This window comes from Python bivittatus, unplaced genomic scaffold, assembly GCF_059951505.1.
Source record: "Python bivittatus isolate LINGU-HERP-01145 unplaced genomic scaffold, Pbiv_v1 ctg000220_np1212, whole genome shotgun sequence".
NCBI lineage: Eukaryota > Metazoa > Chordata > Lepidosauria > Squamata > Pythonidae > Python > Python bivittatus.
This window is the reverse complement of record NW_028277048.1, coordinates 40,610,506-40,637,131: the sequence shown is the minus strand read 5'-3', so window position 1 is coordinate 40,637,131 and position 26,626 is coordinate 40,610,506. Positions and strand designations below refer to the sequence as shown.

The window sequence follows — 26,626 nt, the reverse complement described above, 5'->3', positions numbered from 1 at the left end:
GCCTTTTCCCCCACTACCCAGTCCCCACTTTTGTGGACAGTGACACTATCTTTCCTTTCCTTCCATGCTTCACTTCTTGGCTCTGTATCCCCAACATCTGGAGATACTTTCTGGCAGAGGAAACCTGCCTTTTTTGTCCCAGCTGTGGGTGCTGGGCATACATATGGTTAATGGCAGCTGTGCTCACAGCTGAGGGAGGAGGGCTGGCGGCGTGCAGTGTCTGCCCCTTTCTTTCCCTTTCTGTCTCTCTCTCTCTCTCTCTCTGTTTTCCAGAAAGCCTATTTCTGCTTGGCGCCTGAGATCTGAAGACTAGAGGCGGAACTGCTGGGCTCTCCTCTCTGCTTTCTCACAGGGGTGGATGTATTTATGTCGAAGGGGATGCTGTAGAAGTCCAAAGGCAAATACAAGCAGTGGCTGTGGCAGCCTATCATCCTGTCCCCAAGGTAGGTGCCAGCAAGTTGGGCAGTGCCAAGGGCAGGTGCTTAGGACTGTGTGAAACCATGCATGCAAAGGAACAGGAATTGACCTGAGCAGAGAGGATGAGTGACCAAGTCTGCCTGGAGTCTTGCATGAGAGTCCTTCTTCCAGAATGCACTGCAAAGCTTGGGCTGGTGGTGCTCTGAATGCTGCAGAAGGTGTGAATGGGCCAGGATCTGCATGGCGTGTCTACCTTCTCTTACAATAACAGAAAGGTCGCTTTTGTGTCTCTCTGTTCTACTATATAACTTTGTTGGTCAGAAAGCCCCATGTAAAGTAGATGTACAAAATGAGCCAAGACAGACAAGCCTCATCTTCTATTCTTACACAGATTCTGTTTTTGAGGAATTGTCAACAGTCATGGATGCATCATTGCCCTGGCATGGGGAAGGGATACAACCACTGTCCCGCTGAGTTTGATGCATGCCGACAGTAAATTAGCAACTAGTAGCTGTGAAGTGAGGACAGAGTTCCTGAAACCTAGCTCCTTCACCCAAAATGTCCTTTCTGTGTTTGCCAGAGTATTAAAGTTTGTAACACTGAGAAGATTTTTCTTGCAGGCCATGATGACTTTATATTCCCAGGCATTACTGGCTGCTATATCAGACCCTTGGGAGATGGCGAGTTGCCAGAGTGAACCGGAAAAAACAAACACAGTCTGGGAGCACATCTTTGTTTGCACTTCTCAACTTTTCTCTATGCAAGTCGACATTGGTCGGTCCTGTTCTGTGCTGTCCTCTCTCTCTCTCTCTCTCTGCATGTACACAGATCTTCTTTAATAAATAGGAGCTGTTTGACAGGCATGTGTTTAACTTTTGGGGATGGCTTTCTCTTTCTCCAGGATGATTTAGATGTTCCATTTATTGTAGTACTGCTGGCATACTTTTATTGGGAGACTTTGGGGGCAGAGGGAGGGATAGGGTTGGTATATCCATTCAGATTTCTTGTTTTCACCATTCCATGGCTTTGGGACAAGTTACTTTGGAAAAGTACCATGAAAGTAGAATAAAACCTCATTAAGTATGAAATGCGGTCAAACAAGAGCTGTTCCTTCCTCATAACCACAGCCATCTAACATCTGCCATGCATAGAGGTTCCTGCAGCACTTCTCACAATGCTGGAGTACTGTCCAGAGGAAGGGAATTTCCTAACTGGAACAGCTGCTAAGAAACTGGCTCCCCCCTCTGTGTGGGATGCTACTGTATACAGATGCTTGTTAGCCCATATGCAGAAGTTTTTCTATTACACCAATTAATATACTGCTGCTCTCAGGGCATCGGATGCAGCCTCCCTGTTGAAACTAATAAGAAGTAACTCCCTGGCAACCTCCTCTTTGCTCCTTTGAATTTCATGGCAAAATACAACAGGAAGTAAATGGTGCTAAATAAATATGTGAAAATCTTACTCACATATCTGGGTTTTAGATAAATGACACGTATGTTTTCCTCTGCAAATCCATTTCATGGCCAGGATCATACAGGCATGTACTTTAAGACAGGCATGTGCTTCTTACTTTTTTCTCCTGTTGGCAACTTGATTTCCTGGTTGCAGTTCATTTGCCCACCTGTATTTTTGCTTAGTACCCAGTGCCAGTGTGTAAGATTAGTCATACTATGAGGATGTGTATAAAAAAAATTGTTCTAAGCTATACCTTGAGTAAACTGTGTGGTGCATCTTAAATAAATATATTTATGATATTTTGCAGTGTATAAAGGCATAAATGCATATGTGTATGTAAAGCACACCAAGCATGCACAGTAGCTGATCAGTACCATTTAATCTGTTCAAGAATCTATGTTAATGCTTTACAATGAGTTAACTAATCTGGCTTCCATATAAGCAGCCGGAAAAATTATAGTTTTGTATTTTCACTAAAATTTCATTATCCTCAAAGCCTCAATTTCTGGAAATCCTTAGAAGACAAGTTTCAGAACAGCATTTATCTCTAACTCTGATCATCAATGCATTACAGAGTTAATGGTATGTCCCTTAATCATTATGAGAGTGCATACACATTTATATACTTGATGGCTGAAGAATGCCTGTGCTTGCCTGTGTGTTGTCTAAATGTGGCCCATGAAAGTGTGACTCCTACTTTTAGTGGGCTGCAGTTGTGCTTCTTTGACAACATGCCATATCATTCTGTTCCATAACAGTTATCACTATCTCCATGAGAATCTTCTGAATCCAGATCTTGAGCCAGCTGTGTGGTTCATCCCTTGTGGGTATTTCTTGGGCCTTTTGACCATAGATTTTAGGAGGTGTGGCCAATTTTGCCTGGTACTACTTTCTCCCGGTTTATTATAGACCAGGGGTAGGCAAGCTTCCAGTATCTGCACATTTGTACATTGCTATGTATTTTGCCATGAAAGACTGGATTGGACAAATCAGATGAATGGCACTTAAGAGGGAGTGAATCTCATAATTGCATTGAAATGTCCCAGATGCAGTTTCTCTACCAGGTTTTTAGAGCAGAACAGTGTGTGGGAGAAAAGGATCCATCTCAATCTTCTCTGGACTCTTTTTTTCTCATTTTGTAGGAAAATTCTGCAGGAAACATGAGTCTGGAATGCCCAGCTCCCATTTTTTCACAGCAAAGCGGTAGAGGAAGAGCAATTTGCAGGAGGAAAAGAATGGATGATAGGGGTTTGAATCATCTCTCTTTCTCCCCACCCCAATCATATTTTAACTACAGTGACTCTCAGCTAATTTTTCCTACTAACCTTCTCAACAACCTTATCCATGAAGGGAAGGTTGGGAGACTCATTGATTCTTGTGTAATATTACTTGGTCAAATGATGGTTTCTTGAAGAGGAGGTGCATCACCACCTCTTTCAAGCAGCTGGTAGTATTTCTTCTTCCAAGGTTGCATTCACCACCAACCTGACCCAGCCTCCTCTCACCAACTTGGAAGCTTTCACCAGACTATCCAGGCTCTAAGTGGCAGAGCTGATGCAACAGAGAACCCTGTCAGCTTCCTCTAGAGCAGTGTTTCTCAACCTCAGCCGCTTTAAGATGTGTGGACTTCAACTCCCAGAATTCCCCCAGCTATCATGCTGGCTGGGGGTATTCTGGGAGTTGAAGTTCACATATCTTAAAGTTGCTGAGGTTGAGAAACACTGCTCTAGACCAATAGATTTAAACCATTTCAGATAACTTCACAAGACATAGTCTTACCTTGAGAGGAGTTGCCCAGCTGGTGTCTGAGCCATCAGAGTGGTTTTGTCTAGAAGAAGTTTAGAAAATTCTTCACAGTGGTTTTGCAGGTGTTCTTCCACCAATCTTTCCCTAAAAGAGTCTGTGTTATTTTGAAAATGGCTGCTGGGTGGTAATCTGTGGAGGTAATAAAAGCAGAGAACTAATTATGTTTTGATGCTTTTACTGCCACGGTGTAGGCTTGAATGTGAGTTGTTATTCATATTTGGTCAGATTCCTTCTTTATCTTCTGCCAGTACAGGTAGTCCTCACTTAACAACCACAATAGGGGCTGGAAAATTGGTTGATGTGGGGCAGTTGTTAAGCAAGTCACCACCTGACTGCACCCGATTTTATGACCATTTTTACAATGATCATTAAGTGAATCACTGTGGTCATTAAGCAAATCACATGGTTGTTAAATGAATCTAGCTTCTCCAATGGACTTTTTTGCTGGAATTCGCTTAACAACCATGTGATTTGCTTAGTTGTGGTGATTAGCTTAACAGCCATCGTAAAAAAGGTTGGAAATTGTGATCATGTGACCGCAGGGGGTGTAATGGTTTGTGACAGTCGTTAGTGCAAGTACAGGTTGTATAGCACTTTTTCCAAGGCCGCTATAACTTCAAACCATCATTAAATGAATGGTTGTTAAGTGAGGACTACCTGTAATGCTCTAGACTTCTTCTAAGCAATTTCATCTTCCGGAGCTCTCCAGTAAACCAAGGAACTCCCCTGGATTGGCAAACTGGGAGAGGTTGCATAGGCACAGTGCTATCCAAGGTTTTAGCTGCCTCGTTCCAGCAGGTGACTAAAACCTCAACAGAACTGCCAGCCAGAATCTTAGGAAACTCCCTAACTGCCTTCTGGAAACTGAATGGTTCTATTAGACACCTATAGTGATCATATAGGTCCTTCCTCCCTGCACAGGTTGGTAGCACCAGTCAACTCCATAGAAATCAAAGAGTGATCTGACTACGATAAGGGACAGATGATAATGTCCCCATACTCAGTTCACACTGCATCTGTCCTGAGACAAAAAGATCTAACTTGCGGCCTCCTTTGTGATCCAGGTCCTCAGTGACCTGGGACCTTGTCATGGTGGCCATGAATTACCAGAACCTTCATTTGAAGAAGGCAGGTTTAAGTCCCCCAGCACCAGAAGCCTAGGGAATTCTACCACTAATCCTATGTTCAAGTCAAGCAGCACAGGCAGGGACACCACCATACAGTTTGGAACAGTACAACAGCAGTCTCATCTTACCCTCTGAGTGCAACATCACAAACAAAGCCTCACATCTGGCAGTTCTAGTACTTTTGATTGATTATTGCACTGGAAGGGAGGCTCTACTTCCTGTGCCTCTGCAGAGAATCAGCAGAAATGAATGGTGAGCAAGCAGGTTAATGTCCTGCCTCTTGAGCATCTCTAGCAGTTTTATTGGCCTGTTTTCTCCAACAGGACACAACGCCATGAAGGGACCATTGGCACACAGTACTTTTTGGCTTATCTGCCTACTATTCCAGGCTTATGGAAATGAGAGAGAAGCAGAAGAGAGGCCTGGAATGCCCACACGACCACCACTCTGGGATCATACTTCCAGGTGAGTCATTACAATAAAACCAACATGACATACACAACACACACACACGCCTATTCTTTTGAGTAGTGGAAGCTGATCTCAAGGGACCATGGTTAGACAAGACTACATATCTGGGCAGCTGTTCAGAACTGTGAAACTTTTAACTAGAACTGCTGACAGTTGAAGAAAAGACTTCATGGTTGTACTTCAATGCCCAATTAACTTCATTAATGTGCATCTTCAGTGTGCAGTTTATGCACAATTAACTCACTCTGTCCCACTTTAAATTAAGCCAGAGGCTGCTGGGTGATAATGGCTCTGGAGGAGGTGCAAATGACTGCAAAAAAGGACCTTAATGGTTGAATCATAGGCATACAATTAAGGATCCTGTTTAATCAGACTGAACATTCTCTAGGCATCTCTGTACTGGAAAGGGCCATGTTTGTTTATATTAGCATCCACACCAGTGAACTCCTTCACTGTCTAGGTTCCATCCAGTCTTAATCTGGCCTGATCATTCCTAGAAAACGTACAGAAATGTTGGGTGTCTCTGTGTTATTTGAGAAATGTCCAGCGAGGGAAAACAACCTCCTGCAGAATTTCTTTAGCTCCCTCTTCTCTTTCCCCAATAGAAAGGAATAGAAGTAATGTCAATACCAGATTTATTTAGGCATCGTAGCTCTTCCTCCTCTGATCTCCTGTGGTCTACTGTATCCATTCTTACTTAATACCAGGCATCCAACCATTGTTTAAATGTTGGGTGGCACCTCTACCAATAAGATGGTTACACATCATGCTGTAGCACCCAGGAGACTGGAATTACTGGCTTCTCAACCCTCTACAATATTTTTCATTTTGGAACCCTTTTCCTCCCTTTCCCCAACCCTTCTGGAGCTGCAATCATCTGCTGGTTTAGGTTTCAGGCAAGCCTCTCCTTTGGAATAATGGGGCCCTGTGCTAGATCACAAGAAGGGAAATACAGAGAAATATCTGGCCAAACTACACCCCCCGCCCCAGTCATGTCCCTATCTAATTCCTTGAAAAAAACATTTTGCCTAATCTCTTGGCAAGAGGATCCCCTGTTCCTGCATTGGGCCAAAAGTTGTTCCCCTGAGGGAGCACAAGCCAGCAACCATCTGCTAAAAGTTAGGAGAAAAAAAGGTATGGCATCTATTCAATTGATGTAGCTGAAGGGCATGTCTTTTTCACCAACAGATGCACAATTATATGAAGTAAGCAGCGCCAGCCCTCATGGTTGCAGAATAAATTCAGATGTTATAGCCCCCTACGGTCATTGGGTGCAGCTTTCGCTTCCACGGTGGCTAGCCATTTTTCTTTACCTTCAAGGCTTTAGATTTCCCTGAGTCTTTTCAGTCTGGCTAATTCAATTATCTGTTTCCACCCCCACCTCCACAGAATGTCTCTTCTACTTCACTAGGACGAGGAGGGAACCCAGCTGTGCTAACGGCCTGGCTACTCTCCTGCCACCTTTCCCAAATCAACCCTGTCAGTGCTCGACCAGTTTTCACCAAATTTTGCAAACACATGCACTGGCAGAGTAGAACAGAGGTGAAGGACTATGGGGAGACCCAGGTTCAAGTCTGCTTTCAGCAAGGAAGGTCACTGCATGACTCTGGAGCAACTTACTCTTTTTCTACTTCACAGGATTGTTGTGGGGGAAATTGGAGAAGAGAGTCCTAGGCATATTGCCCAAAGGTCTTAGAAGAAAGGTGGAATATACATCTAACAAATAAATAATGTTTTTCAGGCATCCTCCTCAGCTAGTCCATACAATATAGATGTATTTAGAGCTTTTCTTCACTAGTTATTTACCATATCACCTGAAAGACTGGGCAATCCCAATTTTACACTTTGGTTCATGTTACTGGCCTTGTCTTGTCCCCAGGCAATGATTTATAATGCCTCATCCTGGTTTTTACCCTACAGCAAAATGTATAGAATAGAGAAGAGAATTGGGAAAAGTGATAGTCACGCTAACAGCTTTTTGTATTTCTATAGCAAGGGCTAAGTTTCCCTTAAGATCATTAGTGAAGAAAGATAGGTAGATGAACATCTGTGGTGCAGTTACTATACTTCAGACATGAAATTTATTGGGTGGAGGAGATGTGGCTTTAATTTACAATCTTCCCTTGCTTTTCTTTTATTCTTTTTCAGCTTTTTCAGTTTTTGTCATCCTTAATAGATTGTATTGTTGTTGTTTTTTATAAGAAAAAAGATGAGAAAATGATGGGAAGGTTGCAATTTTTAAAAAATCTTTTTTCATGCTTAGATAATTATTCAGGTAGTAAATGATTGGTAAATGTATTTAAATTACAGCTACAACAAGGTCCATTGTGACAATCTTTTCCTTGTTATCATTTTATCCCACCTTTACTGTGTACAATTCAAGACAGCGAGCATAATGCTCTCACTTCCTGTTTTCCCCACAACAACAATTCTGTCTGGTGGGTTGGGCTGAGAGAAATAGCAACTGGCCCAAAGTCACCCAGCCAGTTTCCATGCCCAAGGAAGGTCTAGATCTCCCATCTCCTGGTTTCTACTCCAGTACTTTAACCACTACACCAAACTGGCTCTCTTGTTTAATTAAAGGAATATGCAGCCTTGTTTCCATTAGGGAATCCTACAGCATCCTCATGCATATCATTCTGGAAATGGCTGGAGGGTATGTCTACAGGATACATGCATTTATTTCTCTCAGTCACAACAAATTAAGTGGTTAGGGCTGGAATCATGGTAACTGCAATGGAAAAAGAATAGCATAACTGATTTTCAGTCTCACAGTAAACTGGTCAAGTCAGTTGAAAGCTGGCCTTGTCTTGAATTGGAGTAATAGAAAATGGACCTAACAGGGAGATAACCTATCCCAGTTCTCTCATGACAATTCAAAAGCTGTAATCATACAATCCTGGGTTAAAAACTAGCACTAAGCACTTATAGTTTCATAAAAAGCCAAGATTCCACGATTAACTAGGCATCAAAGTTTTGAAATATAAGAACCTTGACTGTCAACAAGGACTGATTCCATGCATGTTCTAGTATTTAAATGAATGCAGACTAAAGTTTTGTCTCAGCAGCTCTTGGGTTCTGCCAAAGGACACCTGCCACAGCTTGAACTGGATTGTAGTCCACACAGACCTCTACTCCCAAGGCGCTCTTTCCCATAATGTGGCATTTCTCTGCAATTCTGCTCTCTGGTGCTTAAGTTGGAGGCAGTGGCCCACTTGCAGATGTAATTATTATATCTTGGCTTCAAAGTCTGGGCTCAAGGTTGCACAATTGGGGATGGGGGAAGACAATTGTGCTAGGCCCTGGTTTCTTGGGATTGGTCTTGCTGGTTGTTTGCTGGGGGGTGATAAGTTGTCCACGCAGGGCTCTCAGTAATTCCTGTCAACCGCTTTTAACTTTTCATATTTTGTGGAACAGTGCTGTTGAGGAATAGGATGGGCTTATAGAGATAAAACGGGGGGGGGGGGGGCTGAGTCTCCTTCCCCAGTTCTGGCCCTTTGACCACTCTGCCTATGCTGTTTCTGCCTCCCAGAGCTGAATATGGCTATCAGAGACACAGCAGGCAGCCAGGAAGGTCGGAGTGTGTTCGCTGCTGTGATCCTCCTGCAGTACATCCCATGTATTATCCCTTGCCTCAGATCAACATGACCATCCTGAAAGGTAAGGGGTACTGGGCCAGTTGTGCTGTTCCGGATTCAGAATGTGAGATTTAGGGAAAGGAGTCAAGCATCCATTTGTTCATGACCAACGTGTATCACAAACACACATCTGTGGACAACATGAAAACTATCATGGATATTAGAGCATGATGCACATGTATCCATGATCAACTGGATTGGAGATGTCCTACTTGCCCTCCTAAGATTCCTGAGCTGGGTCTTTTTTTGACATCCTGGAAAAACATTTATTGCTCCTGCTATTGGTCATTCCAAGGCTTAAAATTGGCAGTGACCTCTCACCAATGGCGAAGGCCACATCCACACAATTGTTTTGCTGTACTCCCCTCCCTGAGCCAGCATCTTAGGGACTGTGATTGGCTGTTTTCTTGGTTGACATTCCAGCCCTGCCCAACATCATCCATCATGTGAAAAGCCTCCTCTGATGGGCACGCACAACACTCTGATTACTCCATGTACTGCATGTCCCCCTATTTCTTTCCTGTGAAGTTACTGACTGATTTTCAAAGATTACTTGAAACTACAGGTTGGCCGGTTGACTGTTTGACATATCAGCCACTAAATGGCAGCAAAGAGAGTTTTTTGTCTCTCTTGGTTGCCATGTAGTGGTCATCCAGACTTGTACAGTGAAGATGCAGTTGTTGGATAAGTGCTATTGAAGAACTGGAGTTTGAGAAAGGGGATTAGCTGTAGGGATTGGTGTGACAGCTATAAATTACTCTAAGAAAATTATGTGAGGAAAGGAAGTCAGGAGCAGGTGCTTCCCTGGGAGCAGTAGCTACTGAAAAGGAATTCCCTACCATCCAGGCTACAGAAGTACAAGAGATGAGTTCTTTCAATAATACTTTGAGTGATATGCCTTAAGCCAGGGATTAGTCAATGTTAAGGTTTCACATTCTCTAGGTCAACCAGTCCACTAGCGGACCAGCCCATTAAAAAAAAAAAGTGGTTGTAGAAGCTGGGATTCTGGGGTCCCATGTGACCAAAAGAGGATTGAGGCGTAGGAGAAGTCATCATGGAAGGAAGCCTGCAGAACCAACTGGAGCCTCCAGTTTGCCAATGCAGAATATGTAATTTCAGGCTGCCTCCCCCCGTGCATCAATACTCCTTTTATTGCCCACATACAGCATCTGGAGACTGAATAAGAGGAAAAACACCATGGCAAAAAACCTAAAAGCATATTTGAGCTGCCTTCTGTGGATAATAAGACACAGGAAGGGGCATGTGGATAAGTCCTCTGGAAGTGGTTAGTGGGCTGTCCTCACCCAGGAGTAAAGCAGCTGTGTAGATTTGTCCCAAGGCTGTGTGGTGAGCTCATCAGGTTGGGGCAGCCGGAGGGAATGTCATTTACATTTCCTACAATGTCCCCAGCATAACATTGCCCTGGAGCATTGTGAGAAGTTGAAACACTAGCTCAGAAACAGGAGAAATAAATATAGCTGTACTGATCTAACCAAAGGCATATTGAGCTGGGACTTTGTTCCTATCCAATACTTTTGATTCGTGCACAGACAAGATTTTCCCACTTCTGCTCTCCAACAGTTGGTTTCACAGGATTTAGAAGCTGCTCAGATCAGGGAGGTAATACAGCTGTCATCACTAGAAGGCATGGATAGCCGCATCCCCCATTAATTTGCTGAATCCCCTTTAAGAATATTTAACTCAGCAGCAGCATTATGGACTGAGGTAATGAACACAGCTGTCTGATCAACTTTGGAACAGAGAAGAAAAGAGGGCATAAAATGCCTCATGTTGAAATCAGGCCTATACTCTGTCAGTCCTTCAGATCAGGGGGCAAGATAGCCGTGGTTCCTCCAACCAGTTTCACCCTGGTTCTCAGATTCTCTTCCATCAGTAGGGTGGCCTCCCTGCACTCTTCTTAGATTATCCCATCAGTCCTGCCTGTGGAAGGAGAGGGAGAGGGAGCATAATGCACAGCCAGAGGGCAAATAAGCTAACAATATTGCAGCTGCCTCACCTCTTAATTCATGAGAGGATTTAAAGGGGCACAAATGTCAAAGAGCTCTATGATATGCCCTAGCCTTCCTACGTCCCATCATTTCATAAGGGGCCGAATCACAACTTATTACTTGGCATTGGTAGCTTTGGCCATGCTCTGAAGTCCCCGCCCATCTGACCCCAACCATTTAGCTGCCAGTGTGGCGCAGAAATGGGGTAGGTTTCCAGAACCCACGGAGAACTTGCTTTTGGTGCCCTGTCCCTCCCTTTACCACAATGTGGAGAGGCTGCCTTTGGACAAACCTTTGGGTTCTGCAGGGTCCAGAGAGCCAGGTTAGGGAGAAGTTGTGTGGGTTAAGTAAATTTCCTGGCTGGAAGGAATTGTTATGACAATTTCATCCAAGTTCCTTCCTTACGGAGGCCAAGGGAAACCGACAATTAGTTCTGAGTCAAACCCAGGATGCCAGAGGTTGCATTAGGACATGGCCTGATTTAGAGGGTGGAGAGGTTGTGTCATCAGAAAAGGCCCCAGGACTGCTGAATCCTGGGATTCCAAAGGAAAAATGAATCCCAGAAACCAAAGTTGGTTTGGGCAGCAGTGGCAATAGGCAGAAACCTTTGTGCACACATTCTCTCACACCCCCACCCCCTTTCATTCACACCCCATCCCACACCCAGTTTCTCTTCTGTCAGAAAACCAGTAACACACTTGTATCTCCTTGACTTATTTTTCAGTTTATATCTTGCTACTCCTCCAGGTCTTAAGGCAGCATACATAGCAGGCCTCCGCTATTTTATTTTTATAACAAGCCTGTGAGGTAGGCTAAGCAAGGCTGAAAGTTAGCTACTTAATTTAATGACTGGGTTAAATCTGGGTTTATAGCTATACACATGTCCATATAAATCTGTACTACCCACCTCCCTGTAATGCAAGTAAGCTTGATAAAATCTTAAACTGAACTAATGGACGGTTTTTCCAACCTGACTCTTTCATTCATCCACACAGAGATGTACACATTGTTTATAACATTCATATATGCATAACACAATTCCACCCCTTTGCCAGCTGCAATTACCCTTCCCTGCTGCAAATACATTTGGGAAAAGCGTTCAGTCGAAACCAAATTTAAGTGCTTCCAGCAGGGCAGGGGAGCAGTGGGGAGAGGTAAACCAAGTCATATGGGGAGACATTGCAGGCTGCATCTGACCTGTGAGCTAGAGGTTCTCCACCTGAGTTACTCTATGAGTATACTGTATCTTTATTGTAGATTTCTCCCTTTTCCAAGCCATGTCTTTTGATTACAAAACTGAAAACTTTTACCTTATTTGAGTATTTTTCTTCAGATTACGTGTTCAGATTACATGACTATGTTATACTTTTTATTTAACAGATAAACAGAATCCGCCGCTCTTAATCTTTAAACTGATTTTGCATAAAATGCAGTGGTAACTCTATTTAATATAGAAAAAATACTAATCTGTTTGATAGCATTGATAGCAGACATACTTTCATCCATGCAGGAAAAAGTATTTTACCGCATATGTGTCTGAAATCTAGGCCAGGAAGGGCATCACATGTAGTGGTTTTTCCCCTGCCACAAGAATGGAGATGGTAGATAGTTTTATTAAATGGTAAGCCAGCAAGGGATACCAGTGGACTGACTGGCGCCATTTCTATCCAGGGTTTTCTGCCACAAGTGGGATGCATGGATTCTTCTATTTATTCCCATGTTGTATTAAAATGTATAAATAGACTTTTAGCCAAGAAATCAGCGATTTTTTACCACAGTAATAGAAATAAAATGTAAACAGCAGAGAAGAAGTCTTGTAAAGTGCCAGGAAAAGAAAAAAAAGAAAAGATTCAAATCAATATTGGTTGCCCAAAGCATTCTGGACACTTTCCACATTAAGGGCATTTTCTGCTGTCTGGTTTGAAGCCAGAAAGTCATTGCACTTTATGAGATCTGTTCTCTTACGTTGGTGATCCCATAAACCCTTGTGGTTGTCTCTCTTCAATTGTTCCTAAAAGATGCCTTCACCAACTGCTACCCTCCAGATGGATTGGACATTAGTTCCCATAATCCTCAGCCAGCCAGCATAAAATTCCCACACAAATTTGGGGGGGGCAGCCAGCTGGAGAAAACTGCAACCTGTCATTACATCTTTATTTCTCAGGTGAGAAAGGGGACCGTGGTGATCGTGGCTTCCAAGGGAAGTCGGGAAAGGCCGGTTCAGCAGGCAAGAAGGGTGAGATGGGCTTCAAGGGGCAAAAGGGCAGCATGGGATCACCAGGAGAGCGATACAAGACCAACTACGCTGCCTTTTCGGTGGGTCGGCGGAAACCTCTGCATAGCAATGACTACTACCAGATACTCGTCTTTGACACTGAGTTTGTGAACCTCTATGGCCACTTCAATATGTTTATGGGCAAGTTCTACTGCTACGTCCCTGGCATATATTTCTTCAGTCTCAATGTACACACCTGGAACCAGAAGGAGACCTATCTTCACATCATGCACAACACAAATGAAGCAGCCATCTTGTATGCACAGGCTAGTGACCGAAGCATCATGCAGAGCCAGAGCCTCATGATGGAGCTGCAGGACCAGGATGAAATCTGGGTACGGCTCTTCAAGGGTGAACGTGACAATGCCGTTTTCAGTGACGAATTTGACACTTACGTCACCTTCAGTGGATATCTAGTTAAACCTAGCTCAGAGCCTTGAATCTGCTAGCAGCTGGACAGTTTGTTCCTAGCAGCTTTAGCTTGTCCCCTTTTCTACTGATTTCTAGCACTACTCGCTGCCAGGAGCCACTCCCTTGCACTGGAAGTACCCACAGAACTTGGATCTTGAGGTACTTCAAACTAGGATCTCTCTTTTGATAAACATGGCTTTTCTTCTACATCAGCCTTACCTGGTGCTCTCCTAATGTGATGGACTAGAACTTCCAAGATGCCAATATTGTACGGTTACAATTCTCAATCTGGTTATGATTGAGACTTTTGGGAGATGTACTCCAACACATCTGGAGGATCCCAAATTGGAGATTCTTGACTTCTGGGCGTTTATGCCAACTTGAACTTATTGATCAAACTCTCATATCTTCCTAGATTATAACTTAATGTTCGTCCTGGTAGGCCTGCCATAACCTGGAAGTCTCTCTGTTGTACTAGGATACACATCCATTATCTCTCTGATTTCAGGTTGATCCATTCCCCAACACTGAACTTCACATGTCCTGGTAGAATCCCCTCCCTCACAGCTATGAAATTGCACTACTTCTAATTCATGCCCATACTGACCTTAACCTCCAGCATCCATTTGTACTCATTTCCAAATCTTCTCCAAAGTGCTTGACAAGTCCCTGGGGGATAGAGCTAGATTTCTTAACCCCCATTTCAACAGTCAGATTATCTTTTCTATGTATATGATTTAAACACCCTTTTCTGCCATTGACCTCTGACCTTCAGGTGCTTTCATTTAACCTTTTAAGTCTTTGAGTTCTCTGCAATGCATCTAAGCCTTCTTCTGCCCCCAAGGATGGACCTTCCCAGATATTTATTACCATTGTTTATTGCCTCTATGCCCTAGCTGGACATTATGTTAATACCCCCTAATAATAAAAAGCCTATTATTATTCAGTAGAACATTAGTTGATAAAACTACGCCTTTTCTTTCTTTGGGAGATATGGTCTTGTTAACTGACCATTTCATTCAGGTCTTGTTTATCTGCTTCTGATGGGGATGCATAACGCTAAAGCACTGGTTCCACAAAGCACTCCTTCCTTCCTTCTAGCTGCCACCCTCATTTTCTGGCAGTGCTTTCTGCCATGACAGAAGTAATGAAAGCCCAGTGTTGCACTGAATACAGGCTTCTTGGTATCAAAATCCTTTTTGCTGGACAGGGATGTCTTGTAGCGTTTACTATCTCTCTCGTAGAAGAGAAGCTTGCCAAGTCTCTAGTACAGGGAGCAAAAGAAAATAATTCTGGTCTTAGGCTTGTGGATTCCACTATTATCTTTTGGCTGGAGGAGCTGAATAAATATAATATCAATAATATCAATATCTTTATCCTGAGGTATTCCATTGGAATCAAATGCCCTGTGAGATTTGGGCTGGTGTCTTCCACTACAAGGATTCCTACTAAGTCCAGAAGCTGTACTGAGCCTCAGATTCTTGCCCTGACTTAGAGATTCCTCCAATCAGCTTTGTGCAAAAACATTATTTACAAAGTAAATAGCTAGCGTGGGATCAGGGCCCTGAAGTGGAGTGAGGGAGGCTTTAGCTCCCTGCCCCATGTATTCATGATCTGAATCAAGACCCAAGTAGGTATTCTTTATATGGAAGGACAGCTTCCATTGTTTGCAAGCAGGGAAAGGGCATGTTCTCTACGCAACAGGAAGCAATTACGCCTTGCATGCATCCTACCTTTGACCTGCTTGACAAGATCTGCTAATCAGAGCTTGGGTTTGAGGGAATGAAGATAATGCTTGTCCAGCATTCTGCCTCTGCATTAAACAGAAGCTATTAGGGATCACTAACTGGGCTTTTGGCAAATCTTTCCTTTTGTTCTGCCTCTGTGAAGACTGAGGGAAGTTGGTTCAGTCCACAGAGATCGCTGGCAGTGGACACAATCTAGGTTGCTTTGTCAGTGATGTGGTCAATGGCTGGGATCTGTCCAATTCCTCTTGGTTATTTTAGGCTGTTGTAGGCATGTTCTCTCTCCTACAGTTGTTGGGCACTGCCCACCGTGGTCATTTTGACTTGGGTTGCAGGAAAGATTGAATTCCTGGCTTCTGCAGAGGTATCTGACTGTGTAATACCTTTTTAAAGTGCTTGTTGGGTCTTACACAGGCTTTTGCTATATATGGGTTTAGCACTCTTAAGAGAGTATGTTAGTCCCCTGCTGCACAGAAGGTCAATTTAATTACAAGTTTTCTGTTGCTGCTGGGTCATTGCAGACCCTGTGTGTGGTGTGGAGAGGCAGGAATCTCCAGCAGTTTCCCACTTTCCAGCTAATGATCATGACAATTGTGATGACAATAATGGTGGTGGCATTGAATCTTTCCCCAGTTTGGGGGCTGGGGGGGGTGGGGAGTAGAAGTTAATTCTTGTTTTTCCTTTTGTTTGGGAGTCCTAGCATAGGACTTCAAGGTGGTCATGGATGGATCAGGTTTGCTTTCAACCTACTGGCTCAGAAATGCGATTGGCTGCTCGTATGACTGGGAATGTGCAGCAAGAACCACACATTCTTAAGTCCATGTGCCAAGGATTGGGGTAGGTGAACTAGGACCACAGTGACTGTGAATGATCCAGAGTTGCTGAGGAGAGGGAGATGTTGCTAGGGGGCAGCTAGATATTCACATTCTCATAGGTCACTCTTGTCCTTTCTCCTCTGCCACTCTAATTTGCAGAGAATGCTTGATGGCATAAAAGCACTACAGACCCCTTTCCAGGTGGAAGCTCCTTTATACAAGCACGAGCCAGAACGTTTCTCTTTTCTTGTGGAATTTTTATGCCTTAACTGTTTAGCTTCCCTGTCTGTCTTATGTAACTCTCACATGCACAAGCTTCCCGTCTTCTGCTGCTTGCAATTTTTTCTCAGGCAGTGCTACAGTTTCCACAGATGCTACCCACCCCAAAATATTATCCACTCTCCTTCCTCCTTCTCTGTTCTTTTGCAGTGAATTCATTCCCCCATCTGCAGTCCCCAGTCTTCTCTCTGAGTATGATGTTACAGACACCTATCTTCAGAAGTAGCCCAACCTATAAAGCCTTTCTGCTGGCTCAAGGACAGGGAGAGTACAATATGCCCTAAGATACAACACACTGTATTTTAAAATAACCCAGGCTCAGCTTTACTTGTGCCTTCATCCAGTCTCCATTCAACCAGACCACTCAACTCAGCTCTTTTGGGCACTCATATTGAAGGATAGTTTTAGAAATTGGGAGTGGGAAGACCTGGGGAACCCTGGGGGACACTGTGGCAAGTAATGTGTAATGGCAGAAGTGTAATGGCTGAGATGATGTAGGGCAGTGTTGTCCAAACTTGGCCACTTTAAGATGACTGGACTTCAACTCCCAGAATTCCCCAGCCAGCCATGCTGGGTGGGGAATTCTGGGAGTTGGTCCACTCATCTTAAAGTGGCCAAGTTTGGACAACACTGATGTAGGGCAAAGAAAGGTTGAAGTGACTCATTTGAGTCCCACCGAAAGGAGACATTCTGGGCAGCTAACTTTCAGGGCTAGATACCATGTTCCAGCTTGCTGAGTCCTCTGTTCACCATTGTTGCTGAAATAGCTCACTTCTTCTAATAGACATCAAGTTCTCTATCAGGAAAAGACAGTTTTGCTGACAATTCAGTGAAGGGCTTGAGCCACTTTTAATTTGAGCCAGAGATCACCAGTGCTGGATCTAGTCACTTTTCAGCTTCTCAAAGGAGAGAAATCAGCTTTGCAACACGCATAAACATAAAGACTACAATGGACACGGATTATATGAACACTAAACCTACTGTCTTTGTTGCTGTTTTTTACGGCCGCTCTCCTATTTCCTTGTTCTATAAAGGGTATAGGAAAATCTCCCAGATCTCCAGGTGAGTGCAGGTTCCACAGTCTCCAGGTAACACTACAGTATATTGTTTCATGCATTGCTTGCTAGCAGTTGACAGCCAGCGGCTTCAGAAAACGTCTGGAGTAATCTGCTTACACAGGTTCTTTTGCCTACGTAGTTGGGTTTGGAATGGAAAAAACGATGAGTTTTATGAGTTATGATTGCTCGTGGCTGCCATATTGAAAAATCACCATAAATCATAGATTCCATATGTTTGTACCTGCACCCCATACCATGACCACATATACAAAGCTTTTGTATGTTTCTATTAGCTGTCAGTATGCGGGGAAAGAAAAAGTGCATAAAACGTCAGCTGTCTAATCACCTCTCATTAAAGGAACTCCTCAGCAGGTCATCGTGGCTCCTTCATGTAGGCAGATATTTTGCTTGCTTTCCTAAAATCACCACTGGGATGGCCTGGTGTGGGTTTGCCTGTTTACCAAATGGCCGCCATTGTAGTCATGATAAGTCCACGCAGCACCTTTTCATAAACTCTTGAAATTCTCTCGCTACTCACTTCAGCTTCACACCTTACTTTCTCTTATCCCAGATTTTCTTTATCTTTTTTCCCCAGACTGATACATACTTCTGCCTATAACTTTTATTTCCCAAGAATGCATATGGGATTTATGTGGACTCAGCGGCATTCCTGTAATAAAAATGATGGTGGAAGCTGGTGCTCAGCATCTCGGCGGCCTCTCCCCCCTTTTTCCCTTATGATCTAAAAATAAATTAAAATCAGGTGTGACAGGGATCTCTTGGGCTGCTTCAGTCTTTCATGTTATATTTTACAATCTGCAAATCAGAAAATGAATGCTTTCTTTTCCTTTCCCTAAATCCCTGCTGCCCTCCAGATGTGTTGGACTTAATCAGTCCCAATCAGGAATGATGGAAGTTGAAGTCCGATGTATATGAAGGACACTAGATTTGGGGAGGCTGTTGTAAAAACATCACACCTTTCCAAAAACAAGCAGCTAATTATTTTCAGGTATATGTTTAAAGGAGGAAGCTAGTTATTAGGAAAGCACAAAACGCTGGTGGATTAGTAAGGGCTTGAACTGGAAGTGACTGCAAAGGATGTTATTTTCCCTGAAGGTCTGTATAAGCATTGGTTCAAAGCAAGGTCTTGGGAGATACATGGAGCTCTGATATTTGTTTCCCAGTAATATCTGAATGTCTTTCATCTCCTAATAATGCTCCTCTTTCAACTTACTCCACCCAGTAATGAAGGTTCCGCTAGGAGTGATTGAAAAAACAAATAAGCTTCCCTCTGGGAGCATTGTTTGCATTTCAAGAGATCGGGCCAACTCAGAGCTAGACTGTCTTTTGGAAAACAAACTGCTAAATCTGGGGGAAAAAACACTGTAGGAGTTTTCCAGTAGGGAAGCCAAACAGGGCCATTGACCTGAACACTCCAAATGCCGTGGTCAGTCCCCTATAAGAAACTTTGGGAAGGGATAGAGGCACAGATGGCTGGCTCAGCGTGTGCAAATGTATATACGTATATTCTTATGTATAATCTTCATACTCTAAAGATCTATGTAAAAACTTAGTTCTATATTGGATTTCCGTATTTCAGCCTACATCATGTCCAGAAGTGTTTGCAATACACGTACAAATATGATAATTCTGCAGTGCAGAAAAACATGCAGTGTTATGATGCACCTTTCAGAGGGACATGTGAATCCAAATCTCATTGTGGGAAGACATGATGTTGACTAATCTAAGAAAAAATGCAGTAAAAGTGGGAATTTGTAAGTTGGAATGGAACACCAGGCAAGAATTAAGATTAAGCAGCATACATATGTATATGATATTAGCGCGGCTTCAGCTACTTTCTTTGTTTTACTTTGCTAACAACAGGAGGGTTGAGTTAATTTCCTAATTGTGTAAGATTTGATGTAATAACTAAATTCTTTAGTTTCCAAGAAAACTGGAGCCTGAAAATGAAATAAAATAATAAAAAGTATCATGTGCAAATGATAGACAGATAAGGGCTAGGTAAGATGAAATTATTCTTTTGTATCTTTTTAACTGTCTAGTTTAAAAACATATCCTTGTTCAGGCAAATAAATTAATAGGATCACACATAGAGACAATTTATATGACAAAGCATAATGGAAAAATGATGAAGCCCATAATGAGAAATAATTCTCTTCCATGTTCCATAAAACTTCTTAAGCCACTTTAGAAACAACTACATCACAATTAAAATTTCAAATGTATTGCACAATGCACAACAGAAGGGCTTTAGCTTTAGTTATCTTTATCCTTTTGTAGGACTAAAGGTGTAAAAAAAGAGCTAGGAGAGACACTGTAGTTCAGAAATGCATTTTAAAACTTTAAATATAAAAGGCAACCAATGCTGTATACTGTACTTTCTTGTACTATGAACTCTGCTTTATAAAAATATGTGTTTCTTTAAACCAAGTGTATGCCTCTTTCTCTAAGCAAATTGTTATCAACAAATTGTTTTTGAACAGTGCAACATTTAAAGTACGTAATAGTCATTTGAAACTCTGAGCTGCATATCCTGTTTGCTTGTGCTGATCTGGGTATTTGCAGGTCAATACCCAGTAGGCCTACTCTTCTGACATGTTTCAATACAGTATGTAGGATAGTTTTAAAGAGGGAATAAAAAATCTTTAACCTATGGCAACTGTACATGTTAGGTTCTTTTGTGGGCTGGGAAAGCAAGCTATGAATTTGCTTAAAGCACTTTTACACGGGCTGCTATATATCTGATGCCACGTCCACATGACTGCCAACTTCATCCCTCTTATAGTCATAGTTATTTTTGTGCTATTATGCAGTGCCCAGCATCTGTCTCCACCAGCATCTGTCTCCACAGCAACTGCTGTGCTAGCTTTTTGCAGCAAGGAAAGATTAAAAAAAAAAAAAGAGGGCCATTGTGGGAGTGGCAAAACAGATCCTCCATTTAGTGAGATAGGATGGGAAAGGGAGAAGTGAAGGCAATATGGCATCTTGGTTTCTGTAGATGGGGAATTCTCAAAGATGGGAGGTGGGGAAAACAGTTCCCACCAGTGGAAAGTCTCCATGTCCCGCAGCTCCAAAGAGGCATTGTGAAACAATCATTAAGGCATTCCTCTGCAGAAGCTGAGTCTAAGAGAAGTGGTTGCACATGCACATATCTCAGGGGTATTAATAAAGCTTTCTGGACTCCAAGGTAATGGGGGCCCCAGTGGGGAGAGAGTTCGAGCACCAAGCCCCCTGAGGCAATTGAGGGCAGGTAGAGAAAGGAAGGGGAAGGAGTAGGGCTGGGACCTCTCTTTCTTCCCTTCTCCCATGTTACTCCTACGTTATAGGTTCATTTGCGGCCCTATCTGCAGAACTAGATTTGTTCTCAGCCTGGGGCAAGGGGGAACCTTTGCCTGTGGACACCAAGGCAGCCATCTCTTGTTTCTTTGTGCTTGTACACCCCTCACAAGCATGCCAAGGCACTGTGGGAAAGTTCTCAAAGCAGCTGTGATGAGCCTTTTGGAGCAGCCAGCTGTCTCAAAGCTTTGGGGAGGGTTGCTCCACTTGAATGAATGTAGTCTGTGAGCCCCTTTTCAAATTTTGCACAGCCCTAATATACTCTTCTGACTACTGAAGTGGCCTGGCTGATTCTTTTTACTCCTGTCAACTTTGAAATTTGGAGAACACAATGAGGATACAGTGAGCCAGTTGGTTCTCTCCTTCCATCTCACAGGAGTGTGTTAAAATGTTATTCGGTCAGTGCTCCATGCAAAATACTGCCAATCCTGAAGCAACACAAAGAAGAAGTGAAATTAATTGCTAGTCCAGTTCCACACAGTTGCCAACAAATCTGTAATGGTTGGAACTGCCTGCCAGCCTTATGAGGTAGACCAGACAAGAATCACGACCAGATGAGCTAAATCTACTTTATTGTAATGCTAATTAGCAGAATCTTGCAAATCTGAAAGTACACCTCCTCCCGCCTCATCTCCTTCACAGCCCAAGAAACTAGGGAGGGTCTCTTCTGAGCCTCTTGCCCCACCCACATTCCTGCTACGGGTTCAGCTGCCTTTTATCTGACCATTCCCTTGCATCTCTTTGCCCTGTTTCCCAAGGTCATTCCCACATATCTGTCAGGCCTAGCCCAAGGAACTCCAAGAGACAATGCCAATTCAATCCAGCTATGTTTATTAGCTACAACCTCTAGCATGAATCTTCCCAGACTAAAACCCCAGTTCCCTAAGTCCTCCAGCCACAACAGTGTGAATTCCTCAGGGAGATGCCAGTCTCATCCTCTTGTTCCTCCCACGTGGTTCTGGTGAGTTAAGAAGATGTTTATCTGCCTGAGCTTGGCCTTCATCATTCCATTCCATCACAATACCATTACACTGCCTGACCACCAAGCCATCATTTTTCCTCTATTAAAATCCCACAGAGAGCAATGAAGGTAGCACACCATGGCATCAGTTTGGCAACAAGTGCTTTTTCTGATGCTTCTAATGTTGGCTGAAGGATGTAATGGAGGCCACAGTGAGGAGGAAAAAAGGTAGTGGTTGTGGCCCTGCAATTAGAAAGAGTCCTAGAGGAAGCAGATTATTTGGACCCTTGGCAGTCAGGCGCTGCATGTGGGACTGTCCCTGGAAAGCATTTGGAAGCTACAATTAAAACAAAATGCAGCAGCCTGGGCTCGATGAGTTATCTGAGGGACTGCCTTCTCCCATATCCATCTGCTTGTCTGGCCAGATCAAACAGGGTCAACTCCCTCCCGGTCTTGTCCCTATGGGACTGTTACCCAATGGGGCATTGGAGATGGGCATTTTCTGTAGCCCCCTCCCCTCCTAGTCTTATAAAACTCCCTCCCAGCAGAGATTCCATCAGCTTCACTTGGGCTTCAGGAAAATGCTAAGGACTTGTTCCTTCTTGCACAGGAGGAGGGTGTTTTACAACTGAAGTTGGAGTTCACAGATGCATGGCGCTTTGAGGTTCTGGTTTTTTTCTGACTTAGTTTTTATATGTCCTTGGGGTTTCTGGGTAGTAGTTTATATTACACTGTTAGCTACCCAAAGCCTCCAGGAATGGGTGGCATACAAGCAAAGTAAGTAAGAAAGGGGAAGGAAAAGAACAGAAAAGAAAGGAAAGAAATTAAATGTTCTAACCAAATGCATACTTTCTACGTTGCAGAAACTGGAACTTCTTTTAAGGAGATTTCCACAGACTGTTCTCACTGCACTGCAGTGAGTAGTATCTCCTCATGCCCCCATCACATACCACACAACAGGGGGAGAAGAAGTACTAAGCATATACATTTTTGTCTTTAAGCCACCCAAAGTTGCTGGAAGTCAGGTAGCCTATAAACCAAATGAACAAACAAATGAATAAATAAATCTCAGACTTGTAAAGGTTTGGGGGAGATTTTATAATCTGAACTGGAAACTACATTTAATCTTAATGTACTTAATGTAAGTGTCTTCCTAAGATTCCATTTCTTTCATTTTTGTTAAAACATATTTGTTGCCATGGTGGTCATGAGGACAACAACAGAACACACATGCACTCACATACCAGTGGTAATACTTCTATGGAGCCAATCACAGTGTTAGCTGCAAGCTTTCAAGTTTATTAAAACTTTTCACCAGATTGTAGTTAGAAGACAGGAAAAGAGAGAGAGAGAGAGAGAGAGAGAGGGAGGGAGGGAGGGAGGGAAATGTTTCTGGTTGATGTTAGAGGTATTTCCATGTCAATTATGTTTTCATGAGCCAGGTTTCAAGCTGGGCTCATTACTCATTTTCTAGTATCTTAATATAAATTGAAATAAGGTATGTTGTTCTTGTAACACTCTTGGTTCCTGGAATTTATTCTCAAAATTAACAGTGAAGACCTCCCCACAACTCAGGTGCTCTCTATCAAGGCTAGGATGTCTGTCATCCTGATCATTATACCAAGAGGAATGAAGACAAGCTTCCATTTTTCTGTCCTTAATGCATCCCCTGTTCCTTCCATAACAGTGGTGATACCTTATGTGCCATCAAGCCAGTGTCGTCTCTTGGTGGCCACATGGATAGATTTTTTTCCATGACGATCTGTCTCTAACCTGGCTCTTCAGGTCTCCCAAAGGTGCACCCATTGCCACTGTAACTGAGTCCATCCACCTTGCTGCTGGTCGTCCTCTCCTTCTCGTTCCTTCTACCTTTCCCAGCACCACAGCCTTTTCCAGAGAGCTGGGTATTCGCACAATGTGTGCAAAGTAGGATAATTAGAGTCTGGTTATTTGTGCCTTGAATGAGAACTCTAGATTGAGTCATAGCGGTGCCAGTTCTCATTTCAAAAGGTGTGAAGTGACGTTTCTTCATTTTGCAGCTCTTTCCCTGCTTGGCATCAGAGAAACAATTTTTTTCCCTGATGGGTGCTGATTTTTCTTTCAGCTGAGGCAATCTCAGAAGGGCACTTGGGTATACTGCAAATTGCTCCTGGCTTCCTGTTTATCAAGTTGCAAATGATTTTTCTTTGCCAGGAGTGCCAAACATTGCTTAGGGCTTTTATCCAGATGTCTTGCCACACTTTGCCCTCCTGTAGTCCAGCAAAGAGAAATTCTTTTCCTGAAAGAAGATTCTGCTTTCCAGGCTCACTCTGGATATTTCAAACTGGTGCCTCAACCTCAAGGTAAACTTTCCCCAACCCGATACTTCCGGATGTCTTGAGCTCAACCTCTAACAGTCTTCAACCAGTCAGCATCAGAAGGTGTTACAGAAGCTGCTAGGTTGCAGATAGCTAAAGTAGAAAATTCATACAACAGCTCTGCATTTTTAAATGTTCCCATTGGTTTTGAGATTATTAATAAAAAGAACCAATGGTGTTCTACAGCTCAGAGCCAGAATACAAATGCACCAAATCCAGATGTTCCTGAGCAGAAGGGTTTGAATTCTGCTGGGGTGCTAATGATTCAGCGGCATTTTCCTCCCATTTCTGGCCCCCTTTGCTAAACGCATGGAAAGGAGCCAATAAAAGAAGTATTGGTCAGGGATGTTGTTAAGAAAAAGAGCTAACCAACAGCTTAGGTCTTATTAGATCTGAATGATGACAAGAGCCTTTCTACAGAAATTTGGAGTTCCCAAGAACTTTAGAACCTGAGATGTAGGTCACCATTATTTTAAGTAAGGGAACAGCAGCTGAAAGAGCATGTCTGATCCAAAGCCACAAATAGTCTAGGGCACAGATGAAACTGTACTTGTGTGTCCTCTTGACACCAGCTCAATTGCAAATACAAAAGATTAGTTTACAATACAGCTGTGGAATGTTGCCCAAAATCATCAGCCAACTTTCCTGGGACATCCTGTCATGAATGGAACAGGGCATGTAAAATAAAGACTAACCAGAGATTTATACCCCTTAAAAAGAGGAACAGCTTGGCACGTTTCTTCTATCTGCAGCATTGGAAGAGTAATTGCTGTGTGCTTAGGGAAGGCCTGAAAAATTATTGCAAGCTTGAAATCTGAGGGCAACCCAGATTTTGGGGCTGATGAGTCCTTTATTCCATTGGATTGAGCTGATGGAACTAAAACAATGTACTTTATAATGACAGAAGCAGGCTACATGAGGCTACAAATATGGTACTAAGAATATGTAGAATATGTTGTCAACAAACTAGCCTTCTTCTCCTTGTGTCCTCCAGGTGTGTTGGATTACAGTTCCCGGTTGTAGCCTGGCACTTCTGCAGGTTGCCAGGTTCAGAAGGCAAATATAAAGATTATGGCAAGAATAACTTGGAAGCTGTTAAGGTTTTACTGCAGTGTGAACAAATCTCCAGTTCCAGCATTAACTTGGCTGTAGTGACTACTGTACATGCAGAGACCCCCCAGCTTTCTTTGCTTTTGGACAGCTACTTTCTTTCTTTTCTTCTATTTGAGGCAGCCCCCAAAGCCCTAAGGGGGAAAAGTGCAATTTGCATGCCACCTTCAGCCCATGGGATCCATGGAGTTTTGCAATGGCCTGCGGGAGAAGGAGATCAACCAGTGCTCAAGTTGGCTGGATATCAGGCAGAGCCATGCTCATGATCCTCATGCACTTTCCCTGCTGGGGCTGAAGGAGTGAATAGGATTCTTCCCTTGTTGTGGGTCCCATTGTTTTTTCTTTGGAATGGGAAGGCAAAAGCTCCAGCATATCGCTCCTAAACTGCTGAATTGCAAAGTGAGAGGTCTAGCATCCATCATAACATTTGTTTTGTCTTTAACAGTGGGAAGCTCCATAGGCAGGACAATACTTTGCTTGGTTAAGCATTCCCTTCTTTTTTCTCCTGGTCCCCTAGGGCTTGCTGTGATCTGTAGCTTGCTTGTGGCTAGGATGATACCCTATCGTTTCTTATTACTACAATCCACGAGGGCTCCTGGCTTTGTCATTCACTTCAGGCTACAGTACTGAATTTGAATCCAGGCAGCCCAGTGTGGTGGGCAAAGATAAGGCAGCCTTTTCCCAAACAGAAGCTCTGAGCAATGGAAGGCTCAGGAAGGCTGATGCATCATTGCTCAGGAGGCCCAGCTGAAGCTGGAGAAGAAGGTCTTACGTGGTTATGCAGATACATTAGGCAAAAGGTCATGGTGAGTTCATTTCTCTGTGGAGCAGTGTTTCTCAACCTTGGCCACTTGAAGATGTGTGGACTTCAACTCCTAGAATTCCTCAGCCAGCCATGCCATGCTGGCTGGGGACTTTTGGGAGTTGAAGTCCACACATCTTCAAGTGGCCAAGGTTGAGAAACACTGCAGTAGAGCATCCACAGGCTATGCGTTCCATTTTTGTTTCTAAAGCAGGTCAAGGACAAAGAGCAGTCAACTCTCTCTGCCTTCCCCCACTCACTTAAACAAGGGATTAAGAAGCCTTACTTCCTGGGGCTCATGAAGTGACCATGTGCAATGCGTTCTGTCTCCCAACCTGTTGTAAGTAAGAAGCAGAAAAGAAAAAAAGAGATGAAAGCAGATGGAAAAAAAGTCTTTTTTTTTCCTTACTAGCCATGAGAGTCCTATCTCTCTCACACAAAGGGGTTAGTGGGGAATACACTAAAAGCAGCTGCAGTATCTACAACATTGCACAACAAGGTAGGAGATGGAACTAGGGTTTGTGGTTCCA

At 43.3% G+C, this 26,626-nt stretch overlaps 1 protein-coding gene across 3 annotated transcripts in view; it reads left to right on the top strand.

The window, feature by feature from the left end:
* Positions 1-20,178, top strand: part of C1QTNF1 (C1q and TNF related 1) — a 29,211-nt gene extending 9,033 nt beyond the window's left edge. For 2 of the 3 annotated variants that reach the window (XM_088138405.1, XM_007426264.4), the window contains exons 2-5: positions 274-443; positions 5,132-5,273; positions 8,812-8,939; positions 13,091-20,178. In XM_088138405.1, the coding sequence (XP_087994531.1) occupies positions 359-443; positions 5,132-5,273; positions 8,812-8,939; positions 13,091-13,641 (906 nt within the window). In that variant the 5' untranslated portion in view covers positions 274-358 and the 3' untranslated portion in view covers positions 13,642-20,178. Of the gene's footprint in view, positions 1-273; positions 444-5,131; positions 5,274-8,347; positions 8,503-8,811; positions 8,940-13,090 lie in introns of those variants that run through there. The other variant, XM_088138406.1, reaches the window with a different exon arrangement.
* The last annotated feature ends 6,448 nt before the right edge of the window (positions 20,179-26,626 follow it).